The 23035-nt window shown below is 39.6% G+C and overlaps 1 protein-coding gene across 1 annotated transcript in view; it reads left to right on the forward strand.

Annotated features, from left to right (window-relative positions):
* Window positions 1-23035, forward strand: part of TSHR (thyroid stimulating hormone receptor) — an 86410-nt gene that overhangs the window by 57919 nt on the left and 5456 nt on the right. Inside the window, exons 6-8 of the mRNA XM_050897708.1 lie at window positions 2593-2670; window positions 4293-4361; window positions 14438-14515. Coding sequence (XP_050753665.1) covers window positions 2593-2670; window positions 4293-4361; window positions 14438-14515 — 225 coding nt within the window. The remainder of the gene's footprint in view (window positions 1-2592; window positions 2671-4292; window positions 4362-14437; window positions 14516-23035) is intronic.

Genomic DNA, 23035 nt, shown 5'->3' on the forward strand with positions numbered 1-23035 from the left:
TGAACACACACTGCCTAAATGCTGTTGCCTAACCTTACTTGTAGAGTCACATTTCAAGTACAAGTCTATAGTCCCACTGAAGGGCCAAAGCACCAGGACTGACAATTGCCTACTTTTAAGCTAGACTTCCTAAGTGGAGCCATCTCTCATTAACTAAAGTCCTCAGCTGGAAAGAATTTTCCTACTAGGAAGCTTTGCTAATTTAGTTGGGTTTGTTCGCATGAGGCACTCCTACATAGCACTAAGACCTTCTTCCTTTCTCACACCTTAAAACCCATTTACTTTAACTGATTTAAAGACACACACACACACACCTTTTTTTGTAATATGGCTTAAAGCAAAGTGCAGAACAATTTCTTGGAGAAAGAGAATGGGAACACATATGGGGGCGGGGGGGTCTCCCACTATTATCCTTAAAGGTATTTCAGAAACAAAGAGTTCTGCTGTAAAAAACCAGGTATTTCTTGGTATTCAGAAAGCAAAGATGACATCCATCTTTGTGCCTTAACCTTTAATTTAAGTTTAAATTCTGGGTTGTAATCAAGCCAAGAGGGAAGAGCAGCTCAGATGAAGACTTGCAGGCTGATACAAGGTGGAAGTATCTTGGTCACTACTTAGTCCTAGAGAGGAGTTAGCAATCTTATATTGTTCAGCTGAAGAGGCTTGACTGCTGGATGGGCTAGGTAAAAGGCTATTAAAAGGTTAATAAAAAGTATTATGCTAGAAGGTGACTTGCAAAGACATGATTGATGGTCTACCCCAGGCATTGTTTCAGTGCTGCTAAGGGGCATTCTTAGTCAAGAATGGTCTGTCCCCACTGCATTCATGGTCTGCCATTGGCAAGATGAACCTCAGAGCAATGTAGAAATGCTGGTTGTTTTGCTAAAGAGTCTAGACCTGTAGTGAGCAATGAGATCTTCCCTTCCAAGGATCTTCTGAGACTAGAGGTAAGCCTTGTGCTAACTCATGCTCCTTATCCCAGAGCTGCTATGTTTGCCTTGGCTGTAGGCCTCCAAGATTGAAACCTGAGTCAGCCAGAGCTCTGAGTGGGATACACCTACATCTTAAGAGCTATTAGGGAGTTCCTCAAAGACCAAAAGGGCTTTAGCTTAGATTAAGCTCTACTAGATTGTAAATTAAACACTACACTTACTAAGTCGAGAGAACCAAGAATTAAGTAGGCTACATGAAACAGAAGCAGTTTATACAACCATCTGTGTCCTTGCTTCCAACCAACTCAGTGACTTTCTAAGTGGCAGATAGCAAAACATTATTTTACTTCTACCTTGAAAATTTTTTATAAAGATCACTAACAAAAAATAAACATGGGTCTTATATGCTAAAGACTTCTTAAAGAGTAGACCTGCACTTTCAAGGGAGGTATTTCTAAACATTGCTATTCAATGAAAGATAGTCTTTTTGTTTCCTACATCAGGAAAAAAATCTACTCTTGAAGAATAATAGGTTTCTAAATGATGAATAAGGTATAGCTGGGGAAAAAGCATTCATTATATCACTATTGGCCTTTGAGGTCAAGCAATTTACAAGTAAACATCTGTTTAGAAAAGTGAACCAATCTGAAAAATGTCAAACCAAAATAACTTGTGGTGGAAACCACCTATCGGTGAAAACTACTTGGAATGAAAATGGTTGTAGTACAGTTCAGTGTTAGCACATATATATGCACATATATATGCACATATATATGCACAGAAAAGGAATGAAATTGTTCCTGTCACATGGGCAATTGTTAGGACTTCTGGGCCCATGGATATTATGGTCTGGCCTTACTAGACCACATCTAATCCACAAGCTGAAGAAAAGAAAAATTTGCAGAATATTTTGGTTTCCAGACTCTAATACGATTCAGGAAAAAACAGAAAAAGGACAGTCAGACACTTTGCTCTGCCCTTTGTTTCTACCAGCTTTTTCCTCTCTCCTTTCTCCAGTTTATTCATAGTAAATCTCTTCAGTTTTTCTTCGTCCCTTTTGTCACAACAGAAGTTTGGTCTGAAGATACATAGTATTTATTAAGACTGCAGAATGGGAGTAAAGTATTTAAGAAATGACAGATAGTGAAACACTCATTTGGACAAGAGTTGAGAAGAATCATTAGGTTAGATCACATAATAAGTTATTTCACTTGTGCTAGATGCAGTTCTGTAAAGTGAAATGCCTCTGTCCTGAATAATGTATTATCTGATGTCCTATCTGAGCTTAGCTAGAGAGCAGGATCTTGGCTCTAAAGTCACTTGGGCTAGCTCAGCTGACACTGCAGCATTATTTACTTTGCTAATTCTCTGGCTTATGAGACAAGGGAACCTGTCTGTGCTGTTAACCACTATAATCACACAGGCTTGCACACCTCACCAGGATTATAAAACCGATCTACTTCACAAGCTTACTTCCTGGATGCTGGAACATGCTCGATTCTTAATCATCCCACATGTAGCTTCTGCCCTTAGATATAACTAAACAAGTTATTGTACACTGTTATTTATTATCAAGTCAGAGAACAATTAATAATAAAACTGTTCTGGAGAAGCTCTGTTGGGCAAATGTTTGATTGTGATGTTTTGTCTCCTTTTTCAGCGAAATTGCAGATAATCCTTTCATGACTTCAGTGCCTGCAAATGCTTTCCATGGACTTTGTAATGAATCTCTAACTCTGTAAGTTCTTCCAGCTTAAGTCACAAGGCAATTACCTCTCTCAAGCATATGGTAAAATGTTTAAAAAAAAAACCAAAAACAACAAACCCTGTCCTACTCTCTAGTAGTTTGTAACAGAGAAACACCATAGACAGGTAGTATCCATAATCTAGTTTTCATAAATCCTTTACTTTGACAGTGATTTGAATCAGGCCTGCTGCTTTTCTTTAAACTGGTTTGACCAAAGTGGTTTTGCTTTTGTATGACCCTAATGCCAGTGAATGGTTATACTGGAGAAAATCAAAGGGAAAAGTTTGCAGAGTTCTCCTTCTGTAAAGCTACAGCATGGTTAGAACTGCGTCTAACTTTTTTGCAACCTAAGTGGCACATACCATGAAAACTAATGGGTGGCAAATGTCAAAAGAGTCATATTTGAAGGAAAATTGTTAAATAAAGTTCAGTTATGCAAGTCATAGTCAATGTAAGCCACAAGAAAGGGCTGAGGGGAGTGAAAATGACTGTAATGAGTTATGACCTGAACTAGGGAGAAGAGCACTAGAATGCAAAAGAATGAATTCTAAAGACATTCTAAAAATAATCCTTTTGCTCTAAGGGAGCAAAAGAATGAATTCTAAAAATTCAGGCAGGCCTGATAGTAAAATCATACCTATTTTGCTAGGTATTAGTTCCTTTAGCCTTCCTTAATCAGTCTGTTGTGGTTTAACCCCAGCCAGCAGCTAAGCACCACGCAGCCGCTTCCCCCTCTCCCCTCCCAGTGGGGTGAGGAGGAGGAAAGGGAAAAAAAAAAAAAGTAAAACTCATGGGTTGAGATAAGAACAGTTTAATAACTAAAGTAAAATATAATACTAACAATAGTAATAATGAAATAGAATAATAGTAATGAAAAGGAATATATCAAAGGGGGGGGGGGGGAGGGAGAAAAAAAACCAGTGATGCACAATGCAATTACTCACCACCCGCTGACTGATGCCCAGTTAGTTCCCGAGCCACAATCCACCCCTCCCGGCCAACTCCCCCCTGTTTATATACTGAGCATGACAGTCTATGGTATGGAATATCCCTTTGGCTAGTTCAGGTCAGCTGCCCCGGCTATGCTCCCTCCCAGCTTCTTGCACACCTGCTTGCTGGCAGAGCATGGGAAACTGAAAAGTCCTTGGCTTGAGATAAGCGCTACTTAGCAACAACTAAAACATCAGAGTGTTATCAACATCATTCTCCCACTAAATCCAAAACCCAGCACTGTACCAGCTACTAAGAAGAGCGTTAACTCTGTCCCAGCCGAAACCAGGACACAGTCCTAGCAGAATTTTGTTTCCTTGTTTTTAGTTTGAGGGTGGGAAAGTTATAGCAAAGTGTTTTAGTCTAGTTCTATCTTTGCTGTAAAAAGAAGTAAAAGATGGCACACCTGCCACATGGTATTCTTGATTCAGCTACACTGAAGAATGCTGCGGGGCATTTGTTTGACCTTGCACTGTAATTGCTGCTTCTTCAAGAGATTAAAATTAACCCATTCATAAATGTGCTGTTGCCAAGAAAAATGATACATAAGATGTATCATTTAGGTATTCAGGTATTGAAGCAACCCAAAATACACCAATTTTTTTTTTTTTTTTTGCTTGCAGCAAACTCTACAATAATGGTTTTACCAGCATCCAAGGCCATGCTTTTAATGGGACAAATCTGGATGCTATGTAAGTAGCAGATCATTCTCTTCTTTCAGAAAAAAAATCATATAATAAATACTCTGTGCTTGTTGGAGGCTCTCAAATACGTATCTTATTCTAATTATTTTTAAGGAGCAAAGACAGGATATTAATTTCAGCCAGCAATAAAAATATGGGCGCTTAATGTCTTTTGCAATGTGCTTTCACTTGGTATGTATATTTATAGCTCAGAAATAAAATCATGGCAGGTAATTCCAGTGTGAATTTTGTTCTGATTTGAAGCTACAATAAAATTTCTTTTGATCAGTAATATTTCTAAGACAATTTGGAAGATAATTATGCTGTTTTCCTTACAAGACAGTTTATTTTAGTAAGTGTAGCACTGATAATGGTAGCAGCCCTTTCACAGAAATCTCTTATCTGCAAAAAAGAGTGGTGTAAGGTGTTCGAAGCAATTCAGAGGAACCAGTCACTTGCACTAGAAATGACAGATGGGCATCTCAAAAGCATCAAGCAAGCATTTTAGCTTTCCCTTCACCTTCTTATTGTAGTTTCTGGAAAACTAATACTTAGTGAGTGAATATCCTTTTTACACCATACCCAAAATCATCTGCCTCAATCATTAACACAGAATAAATCTCAATTCCAGAGGCTCCATTCACTTTGGCAGAGCTTACTCTGGTCCTACAGAGGCTTGACTGAAGAGTCTGGCTGGCAATCTCATGAATAAAGAGATTTCTTCCTCGTGAGCTCTTAAATTAACCAGAGAGGCATGAGGATAGATATGATTCTTTTCAGTACTTTATTTTAAATTGGGCTTGAATTCTGTAAGAGCATCCTTCACATGGTCTTAATCTTCCAAACTGCCTTTTTTTCCTTAATAGCTAGCTAGACTTCTTAAATTTTGACAAGGTTTGAGTTAAACTGAAGATCTGGGATAGGTCTTATTTTACTCACATTAGTTCAGTTACTTTGAACTTTCATATGAGAAAGGAAGTTTTTCGTGATGACATAGTGTTTGTACTAGTGCCCACAGAAATCGCAAGATGTAAAATATGGTAAAATGAACCCAATGACTGAATCCCTCTAAGCTGTATATGCAATACTTAAAACTTTTCTAAGCCTTAGCCAATATATGAACTGTGTTGGCTCTTCCATTTCTTACATTTTGATGAAACACAGTGTCGTGGTTTGACCCCAGCCAGCAACTAAGCACAACGCAGCTGCTTGCCCCTCCCAGTGGGATGGGGAGGAGGATTGGGAATAAAAAAGTAAAACTTGTGGGTTGAAATCAGAACAGTTTAATAACGAAAGTAAAATAAAATATAATACTAACTAATAATAATAAAAAAATAATAATTGTAATGAAAAGGAATATAACAAAAAAAAGAGAAATAAAACCCAAGAAAAGACAAGTGATGCACAATGCAGTTGCTCACCACCCACTGATCGATGCCCCAGCAGCGATCCACCCCTCCCGGCCAACTCCCCCCTGTTTATATACTGGGCATGACGTTCTATGATATGGAAGATCCCTTTGGCTAGTTTGGGTCAGCTGCCCCGGCTATGCTCCCTCCCAGCTTCTTGCACACCTGCTTGCTGGCAGAGCATGGGAAACTGAAAAGTCCTTGGCTTAAGATAAGCGCTACTTAGCAACAACTAAAACATCAGTGTGTTATCAACATTATTCTTGCACTAAATGCAAAACACAGCACTGTACCAGCTACTAAGAAGAGAGTTAACTCTGTCCCAGCCGAAACCAGGACACACAGGTTGGAGATGATTTTGTAGGAATTTTTCTTTTTGCTTCTCTGATAGTCTGCAAGTGCTATTTCTTCTGGCCTCTTTGGAATTTTCCTTATTATTAAAGAATCAAGCAAAGATGTAGTTTTAGAAGATCTGGAGTCCTAAACATCTGCTTTATTGGACTGGGTAGAAGTAGAGAAGCAGAAAACACATACTAGGTTCTGCAGATACTGCTTGCTTACTTTCAGAAAAAGTTTGTAATTAGTATTCTTTAAGGGTATTTCAGTATTCTTTAAGGCCTCAAGGGTAGAGGGCCTTACAGAGAGATCTGGATAGACTAGAGAGCTGGGCAATCACCAACCATATGAAATTTAACAAGAGCAAGTGCCAGATTCTCCACCTGGGATGGGGTAATCCTGGTTTTAGATACAAACTGGGGGACGAGAGGCTGGAGAGCAGCCTCGTGGAAAGAGATCTGGGGGTTTGGGTTGATGGCAAGTTGCATAAGAGTCAACAGTGTGTCCTGGCAGCCAAAAGGGCCAACCATGTCCTGGCATGCATCAAGCGCAGCCTAGCTAGCCGGTCGCAGGAGATGATTGTCCCACCCTGCACTGCACTGCTGCGGCCCCACCTCGAGTCCTGTGTGCAGTTTTAGGCGCCTCACTGTAAGAAGGACATCAAACTATTACAGGGTGTCCAGAGGAGGGTGACCAAGATGGTGAAAGGCCTCGAGGACAAGACTTACGAGGAGCCGCTGAGGTCACTTGGTTTGTTCAGCCTGGAGAAGAGAAGGCTGAGGGGTGACCTCATGGCAGTCTACAACTTCCTCAAGGGGGGCAGCGGAGGGGGAGGTGCTGATCTCCTCTCTCTGGTGACCAGCGAGAGGATACGAGGAAATGGAATGAAGCCGTGTCAGGGGAAGTTCAAATTGGACATTAGGAAAAGGTTCTTCACTGAGAGGGTGGTCAGTCACTGGAACAGGCTCCCCAGGGAAGTGGATATGGCAGCAAGCCTGTCAGAGTTCAAGGAGCGTCTGGACAACGCTCCTAGTCGTATGGTTTAGTTTTAGGTAGTCCTGCAGGGAGTTGGACTCAATGATCTTTATGGGTCCCTTCCAGCCTGAGATATTCTATGATTCTAAGTGAATCTTTCCAGAGATTGGCTATGATGCACTAGTTAAGCAAATTTTAAAAATCCCAAAAGAACTAAAACCAGGCTTACTTTCAGGGCTTTATCTACCAGCAGTAAAAATGGTTTATTACAACAAACAGTCTTCTCCTAATTAAATCATATGACATTTACTTGGAGCAAAGCACTACTCCAGATTTACAAGGCAAACTAGGGAGCTGAATATCAGTGGTAAAGCCTTTATCTGTTTGATAAACTACACTGAAGTTTCTAAACTAATTTTCTGAAGTAGTTTGGTTACCATATGCCAAGGTAAGGTATAATTTTGCTAAGTGCAAGCTTGGAGATTTGTTGTTTCTAGCAGCAGCATTAAGTTAATGCAAAAGGCAAATATTTCATTTTCTATATTCTGACATTTGTAATTTGAACTCCTGTTTATCTACCACTGTACAGCAAAGAAAGTACCTGTTTTCCTCTGGGTCTGATCCAAGGTCCTTTGGACTTGATGAAAGTAGGAGCAAAAAGAAACTAAGAGAAAAAGAGTGAGGGAAAGAAATGTTAGTGGTTTTGAATGATGACCTCAAGGAGGAAAACAAGTAAAAAAGGAAAACAATCAAAAACAATAATTCATTTTTGACAAATCATTCAAAGACTCCATGTTCCATCCATAAATCAGAAGACATTTTTGGAATCTCGGAGGCTACCTTCTACCATGCAGTGTGCCTTTCTACCACTCTTGCAGTATTAAAAGACCTACGTAATTCAAGGAAGTCAAAACAATCAACGCAGATATAGGTGTGGAACTGTACATAAATGTTTCCATTATCATACTGAATAATGGCACTACCTAATACATCTTCTCATCCAACAAGGATCTGTGTTTTACAGCAAACCACAGTATCGCTGTATATGTTTTATAAAAGGCAGGAAAGTAAAGAACCAGGAATGAAGGGCCAAATGACACTTTTCTGAACAGCGTTCATCTGAAACTTGAATCCCTCGTTCTAACACATCATTAAGGTCCATGAACAGCATCACTCCTGCAGACTTCTGCGAAGTGGTGCTCCTGCACCAATGTTTATTTCTGTAGGGAAATTGGTGAGGAAAGATTTTTTTAAAAACATATTTCCAGTGAACGGCAAAATATATTTGTGATGAGCTTTTACAGAGCTGTCTAAATTACTGAAATGGAAAGTGTGCAATCTCAAAATCTAATTACAAAAATAAACTCCAAAATAATATATTTACTTTGGTATACATTCTCAGGGATCACTTATAATGCTTGGCTTAGCTCAGAGTCAAGATAAACAATGGTGTAGAAAAAACACACGATGAATCCTTAATACTGCTCATTTACCAACGCATCTCTTTTGCCTATTCTCCCTGCCTTTAACCTTCATTTCATAATCCAACAGGTTGCATAGATAAATTAACATGTTACATGTCCAGAGCCCATTTAATACTATAGTGGTGATACTTAAATGTGTGGCCAACATATTATTTTTCTCCTTGTTTGTTAAGCTCTGCTGCCTTATTTTAAAATCAGAATCTGAAAGAAAGCAAGCAGATACTATCAAATAATACATAATTCCGTAAATCAGTGAGGTATTCCAACTAGGAACTTTAGTAACTTTACTTGGTTTTTAACTAAGTGATCCTTTGGAAGAAGATTTTGCAAAACCTCCCTTTTTCCCTAATCTGGCTGTTCATTCTTATTCCATCACTCCCTGTGCTGATAAAATTGGTTGTGGGACTGCACTAAAACCTTATCAGTGAAATAATCCAGCTTAAAAAAAACACCGAGAAAGGTGTGTCCAGCTACAATATGGGGGATGGCATGAATGACCTTGGACTATGGAAGAAGAGAAATAGAAATCTTTTACACTGAGAAAAGAAAGGTATGTGGAACTATACGTTACTTAGTTGAAGTAGCTGGTCAGCATTTTTCATTCATATCCTTTTTCCCCAGAAGAAAATACCACTTTTTGGTAAAAATAAAATATTTTGTAAAAATATCTTCAGACCTTTCAGCATTTTTCAATTTCTTATCTCAGCTGAAGATTTTGAATAGTTTGAATATTCAGGGTTTTGTTTTTCTTTTGCTATCTCATGCTTTTCATGTTTCCTTTGTACCTCCAAAATGGTGCCCCTAAAGAGCTCCCAGAATGCCCTCAATAATTTAACTTTGATACTTTTGTTTATTTTTAAGGAAGTTTTCTCATATATATGTATTTCTCCTTTTGGGGGACTATAGCTGTGGTGTACTCTTCGGCTTTTTTGGTCCTACAGAGTTGCTGAATATCAGTACCTGGTGGTTGCTCTTATAAAACAGACTTTAGACTGTAACATTTTCAAACAGAGCATGCATGCCACTCAAGCTGAAATCAAAAGTTGGTTTTCGTCATGCGGACTCTCTAACCTGTTGCTTTATGAAGCATGCATTGATAATGTCTGAATACTGTCATGCCCTGACATGACATTGTCCTGTTTTACATAGCAGTGGAAATGCCTTATTACTGTTTCATGTCCTCAGAAGATCCTGCTCAGCATACTGCAGTCATGTTGTTCTCTGGTGGGGCTGAGACTTAATGCAGTATTTTTCCCACTTACCCCTGGCTCTTGAGCCCATAGAGACTCTGCATTAGTCACTGGCATAGTTAGCTTACTGATCTGATTTGATTAAAAAAAAGAAAAAAAGGAAAAAAAAAAAGCCTTCTTTTACTTATAGCACTATGAAATCATCAGCATATCCTACTCCAGATTCGGCATTTACTACTCCAGATTTCCTGCATACTTTGCACTGTGGTATTCATGTCCATCTGATTGCCTTCCACCAACTTTCCAAAATGACTGTTCTAGTGTCCCGCTGAGGATAGATATTCCACTTCACCCATGTGATTTCTTCCACATTTGTTTAGACACGTGGGTACCACTGTTGTGGTTTTCTTTTATGCAGTGTATTTAAATTACATTCTATACCATTTAGCTATCAGTAACAACAGGATTAAAGGCATTCTCAGAAGGAGCTATTCTGGCTATACATATTCTTTGTCAAATTAATATTTACCAAAGTCTTATTCTTTCCATTTAAAAGAGGTACCTATCAAAATAAAAGGGCTTAAACAACTGAAATCAATTAGCATCAGGAAGTTGTACATTTTGATGGGCCTGACTCATCTATGTGAAAACTGGCAGCTAACACTGCAGCCCCTCCTTGGTAACACATGGTTATGAACTTCCCGAAAGTCTCTAGCTGTCTGTTTCTGTTTGTAAGTTTGAAGATTTTTATCGTGTATGTAAACTATTATATTTCAGGTTTATCACTCACTATGGTGTTCAAATATCAGGGGAAAATATTTCAAAATTGGACAAGCAATTATCTGGTTGTATAATAATGTCTAGTTACTAAAGCAGACAGGTTTTATTAGGTCAGGCAGGTTTTTGTGTCCTTCAAAACTACAACCTAGATGTTGAAATCTTGGATTAATTCTTAGCTCTTGCTCTGGTTTTAATTTTTGTATTAGATTTGCAGACAAAATCATGGGGAAATTTGCAAACTGAAGCAAAACCTCACAACAAATGTGACTAGGTTGTCATTTACAGAACATGAAAGTCAGTTCTCAGAAAACACAAATGTCAGGTGATACTAGAATGCCATGTATTTCTAAAGAATGAAAGCTTATTTCAAACAACAATAGCTGAGAAGATGAAGCAAGCTATTTTCCTCTGTAAGAAACAAGGCTTTAGGCATGGGTAATGTCCAATGAATAACATGCCAGAAGTGTCACTCTGGCTTGGCTCCCTAAGACTTTGTGTTGTGTAACCCAGCTGAAGTGCATTTACTTCTCATTTCTCACTATGCTGATCATTATAAGCTTACATCCAGTGAATATTATGGAAAATTCACCAATGACTTCAACCAGAACAGGATTAGAATCTTAACTTGATTTTTTCCACACCAAGAAACAATTGCTCTGACTTTATTATTTTTACAGCTAAACCCCAGTTCAGCTATCTGAATTTGAAAGACTCTGCCAGCACAAAGATAAAATAGGGGCCTTCTGCGCTTTTCTGAGTCAATTCAATTATCTCCACAGTCACCATCTCAAATGGTGTTTGTGTTACAGAACTTACAATTAGGAAAGGTTTGACCTTTGTGTCTTTGCCACTAACTGGCACAATGGGCACAGCTCACAGCAACTTCATGGACACCCTCTGAAATCTGTTGTGACAATCTTTCTATTGTATTTTTTGCCTTCCTAGCTACATCACAAGCTAGCTTTAAAATGTTTATAATAGTTATAGTACCAAACATCCCTCTCTGCTTAAGGTATTAGTGCCTGCATCAGTAGTATCAAATTCTTTTTCCTTTCATTTGATTTCTTTAATAGGCCTGGTCTGGGCATCTTATAATTTCTGTGCCAACTGCACTCTGAAATTTTATGAAATTCCTCTTTTTAAGATAATTTTATTTAAATTCTGAGCAATATCACCTGGCTTCACTTAGGCAATATTGTTGGTTTTCTCCTATTTCTCTCTTTTGCTGCTGATCTCATCATTGGGAATTTTCTCTGCTTTTATCTACCCTGTGAAACATGACCTCCATAAGGCAGTCTGTCTGCAATCCTTGCAAAGTTTCTGTCCTTTACTTGGACAGAGGACCACATCGTCTTCTCTTGAGAAATGCTTTATGGTCATCATCTGCAGTCATCTTCTTTTTCTTCATTCTTGCATTACAAGGCCTCCACCAGCCCTGTGCCCTTGTTGGTGAAATGTCAAGCAATCCTGACACTTGCAGTTGTTGGGCCTGGGTCACCCACTGTTGTCATACTTATGTCACTAAGAGTTCCTCTTCCTGCTTCTGCTGGGCCTGAGCTACCTATAATATTGCAGTCTGTGGACCCTGTTGTTGCTCCTAGACTGCAGCCTCATGCTTTAATCTGTGGTTTGCTACTGGGGCCATTAGACTTCACCTTTTCCACTATACAGAAAATTGATAAAATTTATAAATGGGATAGTCACAGGTGCTACGAGTCTCTTCTGCCTAGGCACCATGGCCTTTCAGGGCCTTTATAGCGTTGATCATCTTGCCATCATTTCATCAAGGGGAACATACATTCCCCTTGACAACTTTCCTTGGCAATTTTCTGTGTTGTCCTCCTTAATGGGTTGCATTGCATTTCTGCTCTGAGGCGCAGTCCTGCAGCTGTACCATCCCCTTTGCTGCCTTGGTTCAAACTTCTCTCAGAGGTCCTTTCTCATCATAGTACAGAAACAAAATGCTTGGACTGTTCTGCCTTCTTGCTTATGTAGTGCCCCTCAGCCAAGAGAGCTAGATGCTCCTCCATCCTCCTCCAGGGACTACTATATTTGGTAAATGATTCTTAATCTCCTCACAAGATTTCAATTTCCATCTAAATTAAGTTAAAAAGCATGACTAAGTTTGATGCCTGCAAGCTGTTGCTCTTGTAAACATTGTGACAGAAGTTGATTGAACCAAGTAAAAACAACACCTAGGGTTTAATTGCTGGCTTAGGGAAAGAATTATCACAGTAGTATCCACGTGTACAGATATATATACACACACACATATGTACGTATGTCTATATCACAACCTAATCTTCAGTCTCTTTTCATTGCTCAGCTAATTCAGCATATTCCTGTCTGTGTGTTTAGGAGATCTAGCTGCTTATAACCGCAGTCTTCCTCCCTCCTGGCTAACCAGGAAGAACCACCTCGTCAAGAAAATTAACATGCCTGTTGCATCTTGTGAAGTACTTTTTAGCTGGACAATTGTTCCAAACCCACATTTTTAATCTAACTCTATGTCAAGTATACCCAACTAATACACACAAGCTGGCACCATATGCATAAAAATAACACTTATTTTTCTATTTCATCACATTCTGTGTATATCTGCTCTTCACAGAATGTCATAAAATGTGCTCGGTGCCATACGTCTGCTGTGACTCTGGCAGAAAAGCAGGATGCTTGTGCTTCTGCTGCTCCTACAGGTTTTTTAATTTATGCTTTCTCTTTGTATACCTGCAATTTTGGAACTACAGAAGCCAATTATTTCTCCCAAGTCTTTCCACAAAACCCATAAATTCTATTAGGCCATTGAGAACAAAAGTCTCAGACAGAAATGCATAGCCTCTCTAAAGCAATTTGGAACTTGACTGAATTATCTGCAATAATAATCCATGTATTTTTAAGTTTCTCAAATGACAGTTTCAGACCATGGTAAACAGGAATCCAGCTAAAAAAAAAAATCAAGATTCATGCTAGATCAGTCACTTTTAAATTTAAAAACACAGAACTGAATTTAACATTGATTGTTCCACTTGGGTTATGTTAATTTTTTGAGTGTTCAGTAGCCTTGCATTGCCTGTCTTTAATCATGCACCTTTAACTCAACTCTGTAAATTCCCTACTTCCTGAATCCACACTTTCTTATATGTCAGTTTCCAGAGTGATGGGAATTAATGTTGATCCTTGATTACATCAGTCATGTAATGATAGGAGACATTTGCAGCATTCCATATTTCACGAAAGCGCTGGCTACTCAGGAAATTGTTCATGGTTTTCCCAAGACTTTAGATTTTTTTTTTTTTTACATAAGTTTTATATTATTTTTTCCTTCAGATTTATCCTCCTTCTCAATCCCTGTCTTGCTCTTCTTGTAACAAAACTTCATTCTTAACTGTTGACCTGTATATGGGAGCCTCCACTTGGCTATGGAGATTTTAAAGCATTTAAAACTTTTATTATCGAATTCAAAACAAGGAGGGAATTATGTTCATGTTTGTTCCTGATGTGTTCCTGTAAGTATCATGCAATTCCCCATACCTCATTCTGATGAAAGCAAAACAATCTATTTCACCTCATCCTCACACATATTTACCTGAAGATACAGTGTGTATGCATGTGTCTTTATGTGTATGACAGAGAGAGAAAAAGAATTTGGAGCAAAGATGATCTATTTTGCTAATTTATTTGTTTATTATTTGTTGAGGAATTTAATTTATTTTCAAAATAGCAAACCTGTATTTTGTTCCTTGGGTACACAGAAGATGAAGTAACTGATTATGCATCAATATGTTGTTGGGATAGGATGGCCCTTATACATACTGCTTTTGTAAATCTGTTTAGGCAAGTAAACTGAAGATCTTCTTCCTTAACCTATGGATAACTATTTCCAAATCACTGTGTTTTGTTTGTTTCTGCAGCTATCTGCACAAGAACAAATACCTGGAAGTTATCAATGACGATGCATTTCTGGGAGTGCACAGTGGACCAACTCTACTGTGAGTAGGAGAAAATGAAGTAGAGAAAGCTTTAAAAATAATACTGTTTTAGGTAGCACTTTGTTTCCAACCATTATTAGCAGCAGAACAGCAGGGATGGGAATGGCACGTTTACAAAAAGAATATCAGCAACAAAAGCTGTGCTTTAAGGAACCAATTTAAGAAATGCTTGCATTTTACATTAGAAATACTGTTCCTACCGATTCTTCTTCTGAAAGATTCTGTGCTACAATCTGTCTTATGACTGTACAATTGTAGTACAATTGTAATACAAACTAAGGACTCCAGCAGCACACATGTAAAAGAAATTGAAACAGAGATGAAAAAATAATTTTAGACAAAATAAAGTTACTTCTGGTGCTGTCTTTTCTTCTTTCTCATGTAATTTGGCTTCCAGTCTGATTTTATAGTCCTCCAAAGAACTCTTCGCTAAAATTAGGAATTGTAATACAGAATGAAACAGAAAACTTTAAGAAGTTTAAGAACTTTAAGAAGAATCATATTCCCTGACTCAAATCATTGAGCATGTAACGTAGTGCATAGGACTGATCACAGGGAGAACTGAAGTGCTGGAAGTGGGATACCCTCCTCCACTGCAAAACCAGATGGTGTTGGCAATGCTCACTCCATGTAAGAATCAGTTTTACTTTCTCCTCTTCTGGAAAACAGCATATTTATATCAGAATAATAGTGTATTGTTCACAGAAGAAATCCTAGTAGCTAGCTATAATAACGAAAAGGTGCAGAAGACATTATTTTTCTCCCAGAATCTTTCCAACTCCAGAAAATCAGGCTGGCTACCAGCAACATAGCAGTCTACAGTAGAAGTTGTATTGGTCCTAACCACTTTATGCTAAGAAGAGTTGTGCCCCTGCTGTGCAAAGCTGCAACAGACCTTTGATGGCAAAGTCATCATCAAATCTCTGGTTCTCTCTGTCCCCTGCATCTTGAGTCAGATGCATTGCAAGGCCTGTGTGTGAATGGTAGCCTGTCTTCTGCTTCAGTCATCTAGATTACTTTGTCTTGTGGGGTGAAGAGGAAGTGGCTGAGGGCCATCTGGCTGAGGGCCCACCTTTCAGGGCCACATCATTCCTCCACATCACTCTCTACCACAAGGTCCACTGGCGTTATTAGCAGAGTCCTTGGGAACAGGGTCTGAGACCAGTTCTGGGGAGTATTGGGTTTTCCTGTCATCGGCTTGAGGGGAGAGAGAAGCACAGACCATTCATGCAGTCATACTTCTGAAGCAGATACCTTAAATAATTGGACATTGGAGGGGCAGTCCATAATAATCAGTCATTCCAACAGTAAATCATGCCAAACCACTCCTGTCACACCGGGGTGACATTTTGTCCATTTCCTAAAGTCATCCTCACTTTCCCAGTGGCACCTGATGCATCACCAGCTACCCTGCTTCAGAGCAGCTCAGAAAGACAGTTGGGAAGCGCTAATGTAGTCATCCTCACAAAGACATGCAGGCCAGCTCTTTTCACTCCCCCTCCCTCTGCAAAAAGATGCTGCAGGACTACATAGGTCAGTAGGGATAACGTTATGTCACAACCTTCTCACCTCAAGTCTGGCAGCTCTGGCTGACAGCTGGTGGGCCATCCCACCCAGCACTTGTCTCCAGAGGGTCTGCAAAGGGAGGAAACTAGTCCAGGCCTCTTCATTTGAAGTTGCAAAGTCCTTGGCATGCAGGTGTGTATGAGAAGAATAGGTAAAGGCAGTAACACACCGCACTGTCTCCCTCCAGATACTGTCAAGGACTAATGTGCCTTTTTTTTTTTTCTTCTTATCACTGAATCACCTGAGGGATAAACCTCAGTTGTGCCATGAGTGGCCAGATCCTGAGACAGCAGTGAGAAGGTAGTGTTTTCTGACCATGTCTTAAAAGTTATACATTCTGAATAAGAAAAGCACAGTCAAGGCCCTGGTCCACCATCAGGAGGAGAACTGGCCATCTAGGCAGAGCAGAAGAGGGTGTTCTGGAAGCAGAATGCAACAGATCACGAGAGAAACCTGAAAAAGCTCACAAAGGGGCTGTTAAACCTCCTGCTCAGGGAGCCTTTGTGGTGGCTGTTGCTCCTCTTCCTCCCTGCTAGTTGGATCGCCCTCATTTCCACTGCTTCTGCTTTCAGGAGGGCTCAGGCCACCCACCCCTGAACTAAGATGGTCATTGTCGGAGAACTGCAACAGAGGCTGTGTTGGTGCTGAGTAAGCCTTTTTTATTAGTATTTGGCTAATAAGGCCTTTTTCTTAATATTGCACATGGCACCAGAGAAGCCCTTTCTCATTTTGTTCCTGGCCAGAAAGACATTTTTCAGTTGACGTAACTTTACCTGGACACCGTATTTCCATTACGAGACTACTTTGTCACAATAAATACAGAGTCTCAAAGCAAGGTGCACTCTCCTGCTATGTTTGGGGTCTCGCACAGCTCACTGCACATCTTCCTTCTGAGGCTACAGGTGGCACGATGGGTTGAAAAGTTCCTTCCTAGGGGTGGCAGAAGAGAAAACTCTTGGGATCTTAAGTCTAAGGGAGGTGAGAGCTTGCAGCAGCACATATTTTGACTCTTGGAGTTATTGTGGGTATTTAAAGCACCAGTGTTGTTCTTAGGCTAGACAGGTGAACAAGTAATGACATGCTGCAAAGGGTCGTGGGGTAATCATATGCTATAATAAAGTTGCCAGATAAGTTCACTCTGCAAGTGAACAGAGGTGTGTGAGCTACAAGAAACCTCTTGGTTTAGGGGCTAGAGATGACTTCTAGGACATGCATATGTAACTGTAAAGAACTTCCTTCTTACTCTGTGTTTTCAAGTTAGATTTCTCAAATGACTTGAAATTTTTCTAATCTTCTATAATTATTGTGCTGGCCCAGCTGCCACTGATCCTCAATCTCAGGACGTGTTTTACATTTTGTCGTGGTTTAAGCCCAGCCGGCAACTAAGCACCAGGTGGCAGCTTGCTCACTCCTCCCCCCCCCGGTGGGATGGGGAGGAGAATTGGAAGAAAAAGATAAAACCTCATGGGTTGAGATAAGGACAGTTTAATATGACAACACAAGGAGAGAAGAAGTAATAATAACAATAATACTAATAAAAGAATGTATAAAGCAAGTGATGCACAATGCAATTGCTCATTGAACCTGATGCTCAGCCTGTTCCAGAGCCACAATCCCTCCTTCCCCTGTCCAGCTCCCCCAGTTATATACTGAGCATGACGTCATATGGTATCGAATATCCCCTTAGCTAGTTTGGGTCAGCTATCCTGGCTGTGCCCCCTCCCAGCTTCTTGTGAAAATTAACTCTATCCCAGCCAAACCCAGGACACATTTGCAGTCTAAACTGCCAGTTATCCGTCTCCCATTAGAATGATATACCTCCATGGCTAATAACAGTCCTAGTAGTATTTATAATTAGAGAGAGATGTGGTACTATAGTGACATTACAGAGAGGGGTATTGCTTCTCAAAGGCAGAAGGCATAAAACGGCATGTAAGCAACAGTAAATCAACAGTGATTAAAAAAGTCAGAGTATTTTATATCATGATCCTTTGATTTGCTAGTCCTAAGCTAAAGATTTCAGGAAGGTGTCGTGGTTTAACCCTGGCCTGCAGCTCAGCTTCACGCAGCTACCTGCTCACCCCCGCACCCGGTGGGATGGGGGAGAGAACTGGAAGGGTAAAAGTGAGAAAACTCATGGGTTGAGATAAAGACAGTTTAATAATTAAAAAAAGGATGGGGAAAAAAAAAAACAAAGAGGGGGGGAAAAAAACAAACCAAACCCAAGAAAAACAAGTGATGCAACAAAAAACAGTTGCTCACCACCAACTGACCGATGCCCAGCCAGTCCCTGAGCAACAGCAGCCCCGGCAAACTTCCACCCAGTTTTTATTGCTGAGCATGATGTGATATGGTCTGGGGTATCCTTTTGGTCAGTTGGGGTCAGCTGTCCCAGCTTCTTGTGCACCCCCAGCCTACTCACTGGTGGGGTGGTGTCAGAAGCAGAAAGGCCTTGACTCTGTGTAAGCACTGCTCAGCAGTAACTCAAACATCCCTGTGTTTTCATTCACAAATCCAAAACATAGCGCAGTACAAGCTACTACGAAGAAATTTAACTCTATGCCAGCCAAAACCAGTACAGAAGGGTGCAACCTATTATTAAGTTTTAATTTAATTTCAATAGCAGCTTTAGGGACTTCTGTTACCCATGGATAACCAGGAATTATTCTGCATGTTTGATGTAGGAAAGGTTTGTTACAAAGCGAGATATCTTCCAGCAACAATTTAGAGCAGAATCCATCCACCTGAACAGATCTCTTAGTTGACCTTCAGGAACTAGAACTATTTTAACAGGAACAAAACAGTTTCTGAAACTCCCACATATGCACTGCCTTAAGAAGGCTGAAGTCAAAATGAATGAAAATAGATCCACCCTAATGGGATAATTTTCTTCCATTTTGGCTTTAAAGAAAACCAATGAGAAAGATTTCACTATAAAGAATTGTGCCTGGCTATATGTATGTTGTGTGAGTCTGGCTATGCTCTCAGATCACCTAGTTAGATGGTATATTTAAGTAGGTATTAAAAAGTTAGGGTTGGTTTTTTTTTTTTTAATTTGCAGTTTACAATAGCACAGGAAGCGGGGAGTGTGAACACTGAATAGAAGAGAACAGATGCCAATAATTCTGATTCCTTTGTCACTGCTGTATATTCAGATGTATGTGGATGTAGACATGGATTGCTCCCTATAGAAAACAATTTTAACAGTATAATGACAGTATATTGCTCTTCACCTGAAAATGAAATCTTGGCTAGGATTCAGCAACTCAGTGGACCTGATTTACTAAATGCACCAACAAGAGCTGCTGCCTAGAGCACAAGATCAGCAGAGTACAACAAAAATACAATCAGGCTCATTATTCAATTAGCTTTTGCAAAACATACAGTCCAAATTCAAAACATTACTAACTGTCGCACAAGATACATGTGAGTAATTAATTATCTTTAGAAAGCAGAAGTGCTCTTTAAAGCATCATTTCCCAATCTATGAATGGGTCCTACCTTAGGAGGTTCTGTTCTGTTCCTGCCACTGGGCACAAGCAAGTCTTCAAGCAACCGGAGCACTCTGCATTCTGCTAATCAAACAATGCAAACTTGTAGATTTAAAGAATCTTTCAGTAGACAGAAATAATATCTGTAGTCTAAGCCCATCTATTATATATTTTATGCTTTTTTAACAATTGTAGTATTGCAGTATTCAGAAATCTGTATATGATTAGATGAAAATTCCCAACGGTACTATGATGCATTCAATCTCATTTTCTCAATTATCAGTCTTTTAAATTCTCATTATTACTTAGTTTCACACCACAATTGCATGTTTCCAGCTGTGAAAAAGATTATTGACAAAAGCTATTATCCCTTATATCTCATTCTGAACTTCTGACTTCATAAAAACAATGAATTAGACCAAAAAATAATAACCCAGAAAAAAAAAAATCAAAGTAGCTAAATATCTGTTTAACACTTGTATCATATATACAGCTGGTTCAGAAAACAACATCTCTTAAATCATAAGCTATGTTTTATTCCCACATTCATCTGAAGCTCTCCAATGTCTCTGCAACATTCAATCTAATGTGTAAATTTCATGTAAGGTAAGCAAGAGCCTAGAAATGTCACATGAGATTTATAAGAAAGCATGTGAGGAAAAAACAAAACAGCTAACAAACCACAATGTTAAAATTGGTTGAGTGCACTTTGGTTGCTGCTACGCTCCACAGTGTAGAGCTCTATGCTACCACAGACAGACCACTTCCAGCACCTGAGCAAGCTCTAAACCACGGCTACTTAAATGCTAAAGTCTGGTCTGGATCTAGGCTAGAAGTGAATTTTGCTAGCACTTTACCATAATCCGGAACATTTGACGTCTCCCACAAGGGGGGTGGCTGCCTGGTTTCCATATCAGCCTTTGTAGGGGTTTGTCAAAGGCCTTGTGAAAGTCCCAGGAGACTCTGAGCAGATCTTAATCACAACACTCAGAGAGGTTTGTAAGGCAGGACGTATTTTTACAAAAGCCCTTTACATGCTGACTTCCCCCAGGTATATCATATTAGTTGGTGGCTCATTTGCTGCCTTCTTGCAGGGGGCTAAGTTGGAGGTTACACACCTCTTTTACCAATTCAACTACTTCCTCCTTGAGCTGCTTCAGAACTTTTTGGTGAAAACCATCCAGTCCTCGTGACTCATTATCATTCATTTTATCAGTTTCCTGCCTAGCCTCTTTTATAGTCACTTCAATTTGAGACAGATCCTCTTGACAAGTCTATCAGACCTGTTGCCTGTTCTCTTAAGTGTGCCAGCTATAGCTTAGCAGTAGTAGCAATACACTCTTCTGTGTAACGTAAACATTGCTGTGTCTGAACAACATCTTATTTATCAATATTATTAGATATTAATGAGGCTGACACAACTGCAGTCAGTTCCCGTTTTTCTGAGCAGCCCAAAATCAAGACTGGTCGTACAATGACACAGAACAAAGAAATCATTTAGGAAAATGTGTCTTCTGTATGAATACAGACACAGATACTATAGTCTGGCAAACTCCAACTACTTGGATTCACATTGGTCTGAAGATTAGTAATTATTATTTAAAACCTTTTCAATCCTACACTTTCTAGTTTGAAGATAGCTGCTATGCTGCTTGAAGTAGATTGTGAATCTGAATAGATAATCATCAAGACTGGATTTGTAAGGTAAGAAAATCCCTGTCAATCCCACACTTCCCTCTGGCCAGTTGACACATACTTTGTCACTAACAAAGTGTGGGCCTAGGTAGGGTAACTAAGAAGTTATCTTCCACTGAGAGACAAATTATCACCAGACTCCCAGGAGACTTTTCCATTTGCAATAGCAGCGGTATAGAGAGGTCACAAGACCTCTTGGTGGCAGACACCATACCAGCAGCTTAGGGACTTCCCAAACTGGGGATTTTGGAAACTTCCAAACTTCCGAGCCATTGTGCTTAATATGGCCCATGGATGGGACCAACCATCTACTGTTAGCCCTGCAACAGGATTAATCCTAAGTCAACTAGAACTTCAAGGCAGCTGTGCCTGTATCTTCTCCCCAAGCCCCACAGTTTAAAACAAGCAGTTTTTGAAAATAAAAACTGCAATACCTAACTGCTTAAATACACATCCATATATACATACATAAAAGATATCAAAGGATTTGGTAAGATAGAACAGAAATGACAGTCTTACAACTAATTCTTCCAAGCCCTTTCTTCTCACTGAACAGATCTTTCTTTCAGACTTTTTAACATCACTTGATAACACTCTTTGAGTTACCAGACTTTGCACATTCCTCTCTGCTCCCTGGGAAATTGTTTCCAGCACCTGAGTCCTGGGCTGGCTGCTGCCTTCTGCTCGCAGCTCTCCAGGAGCTGCAGCTCCCTCCCCTGTGCACCCAGGGCCCCAGAGAGGCTCCTCTCTGCAGCTGTTTCCAAGGCACAAGCCCTTGTCCCCCAGGATGTTCCTCCTGACCCAGTCATTTCTGATGGGAATGTGACACAACTGTGAATAAAACCAAAACAAAACGGGATATTGTCCTTCTCGTTACCTTGGTATTTGGCATGCACAATGAACCATGGCACTGACTTTCACAATTTAATGATGCAATTTTGTGAAAAGATTATACCTTTTATCATTTTTAAGTCTCTTGCCTCACATTCTTAGGTGCCCCAAAACTCATCTCACAAGAGTGAATAATCATTCCCAATCACCTTCTTTATAGATGCATGGCATCTATAGTCTCCTAATGCTTCCAGTCCTAGCTCTTCCCAAGAGAAAAGTCCTTATCTACTCCTTATTACTTCATATATAAACAATTTGATACTTTTAATCATCCTTGCTGTAGCTTTCTGTGCTCTTATTGTAAACTGCATATTGTATTTATAGAACTGCATATAGTAGTTAAGATGCAATCATATCAGATTTACAAAATGAAGTTTTTCTGTTCTATTTTCTATTTCTTTCCTAAATATTCTTAGCATTCTATTTCCCTTCAACATTACTAAATAGCACCGTCTTGACATTTGCAGAGAGGACTCCAAGATCTTTCCAGAGTGCTAGGTAAATTAAACCCCACTGTCATCCATGTACAGTTAAGATTGCTTTTTCCTAAGTGCACTTTACATTCATCAGTATTGAATCATGCCAATTATTTTACTGCTCAGTCACTTAGTACTGCAGGATCCTTATACTTCTTTAGACAATCAGCTTTCGCTCTCACTACCTTGTATTATTTTGTGTCGGAAACAAGCTTTGTTGCAGCTACTCTCATTCACTTTCCAGACTGTTTATGAATATTTCAGTAGTACCAGCGCTAGCCTAGCCTCTGTGGGCCTCTGCTGCAATGACGTGTATATTCAGATACCAGTTCATTTTCCATTCTTCCTCTAGCATGAAAACTTATCATCTGTTCCCAGGCTTTTCCCCCACTCTTATTTTT

Source organism: Gymnogyps californianus, chromosome 5 (assembly GCF_018139145.2).
Source record: "Gymnogyps californianus isolate 813 chromosome 5, ASM1813914v2, whole genome shotgun sequence".
Taxonomy (NCBI): Eukaryota; Metazoa; Chordata; class Aves; order Accipitriformes; family Cathartidae; genus Gymnogyps; species Gymnogyps californianus.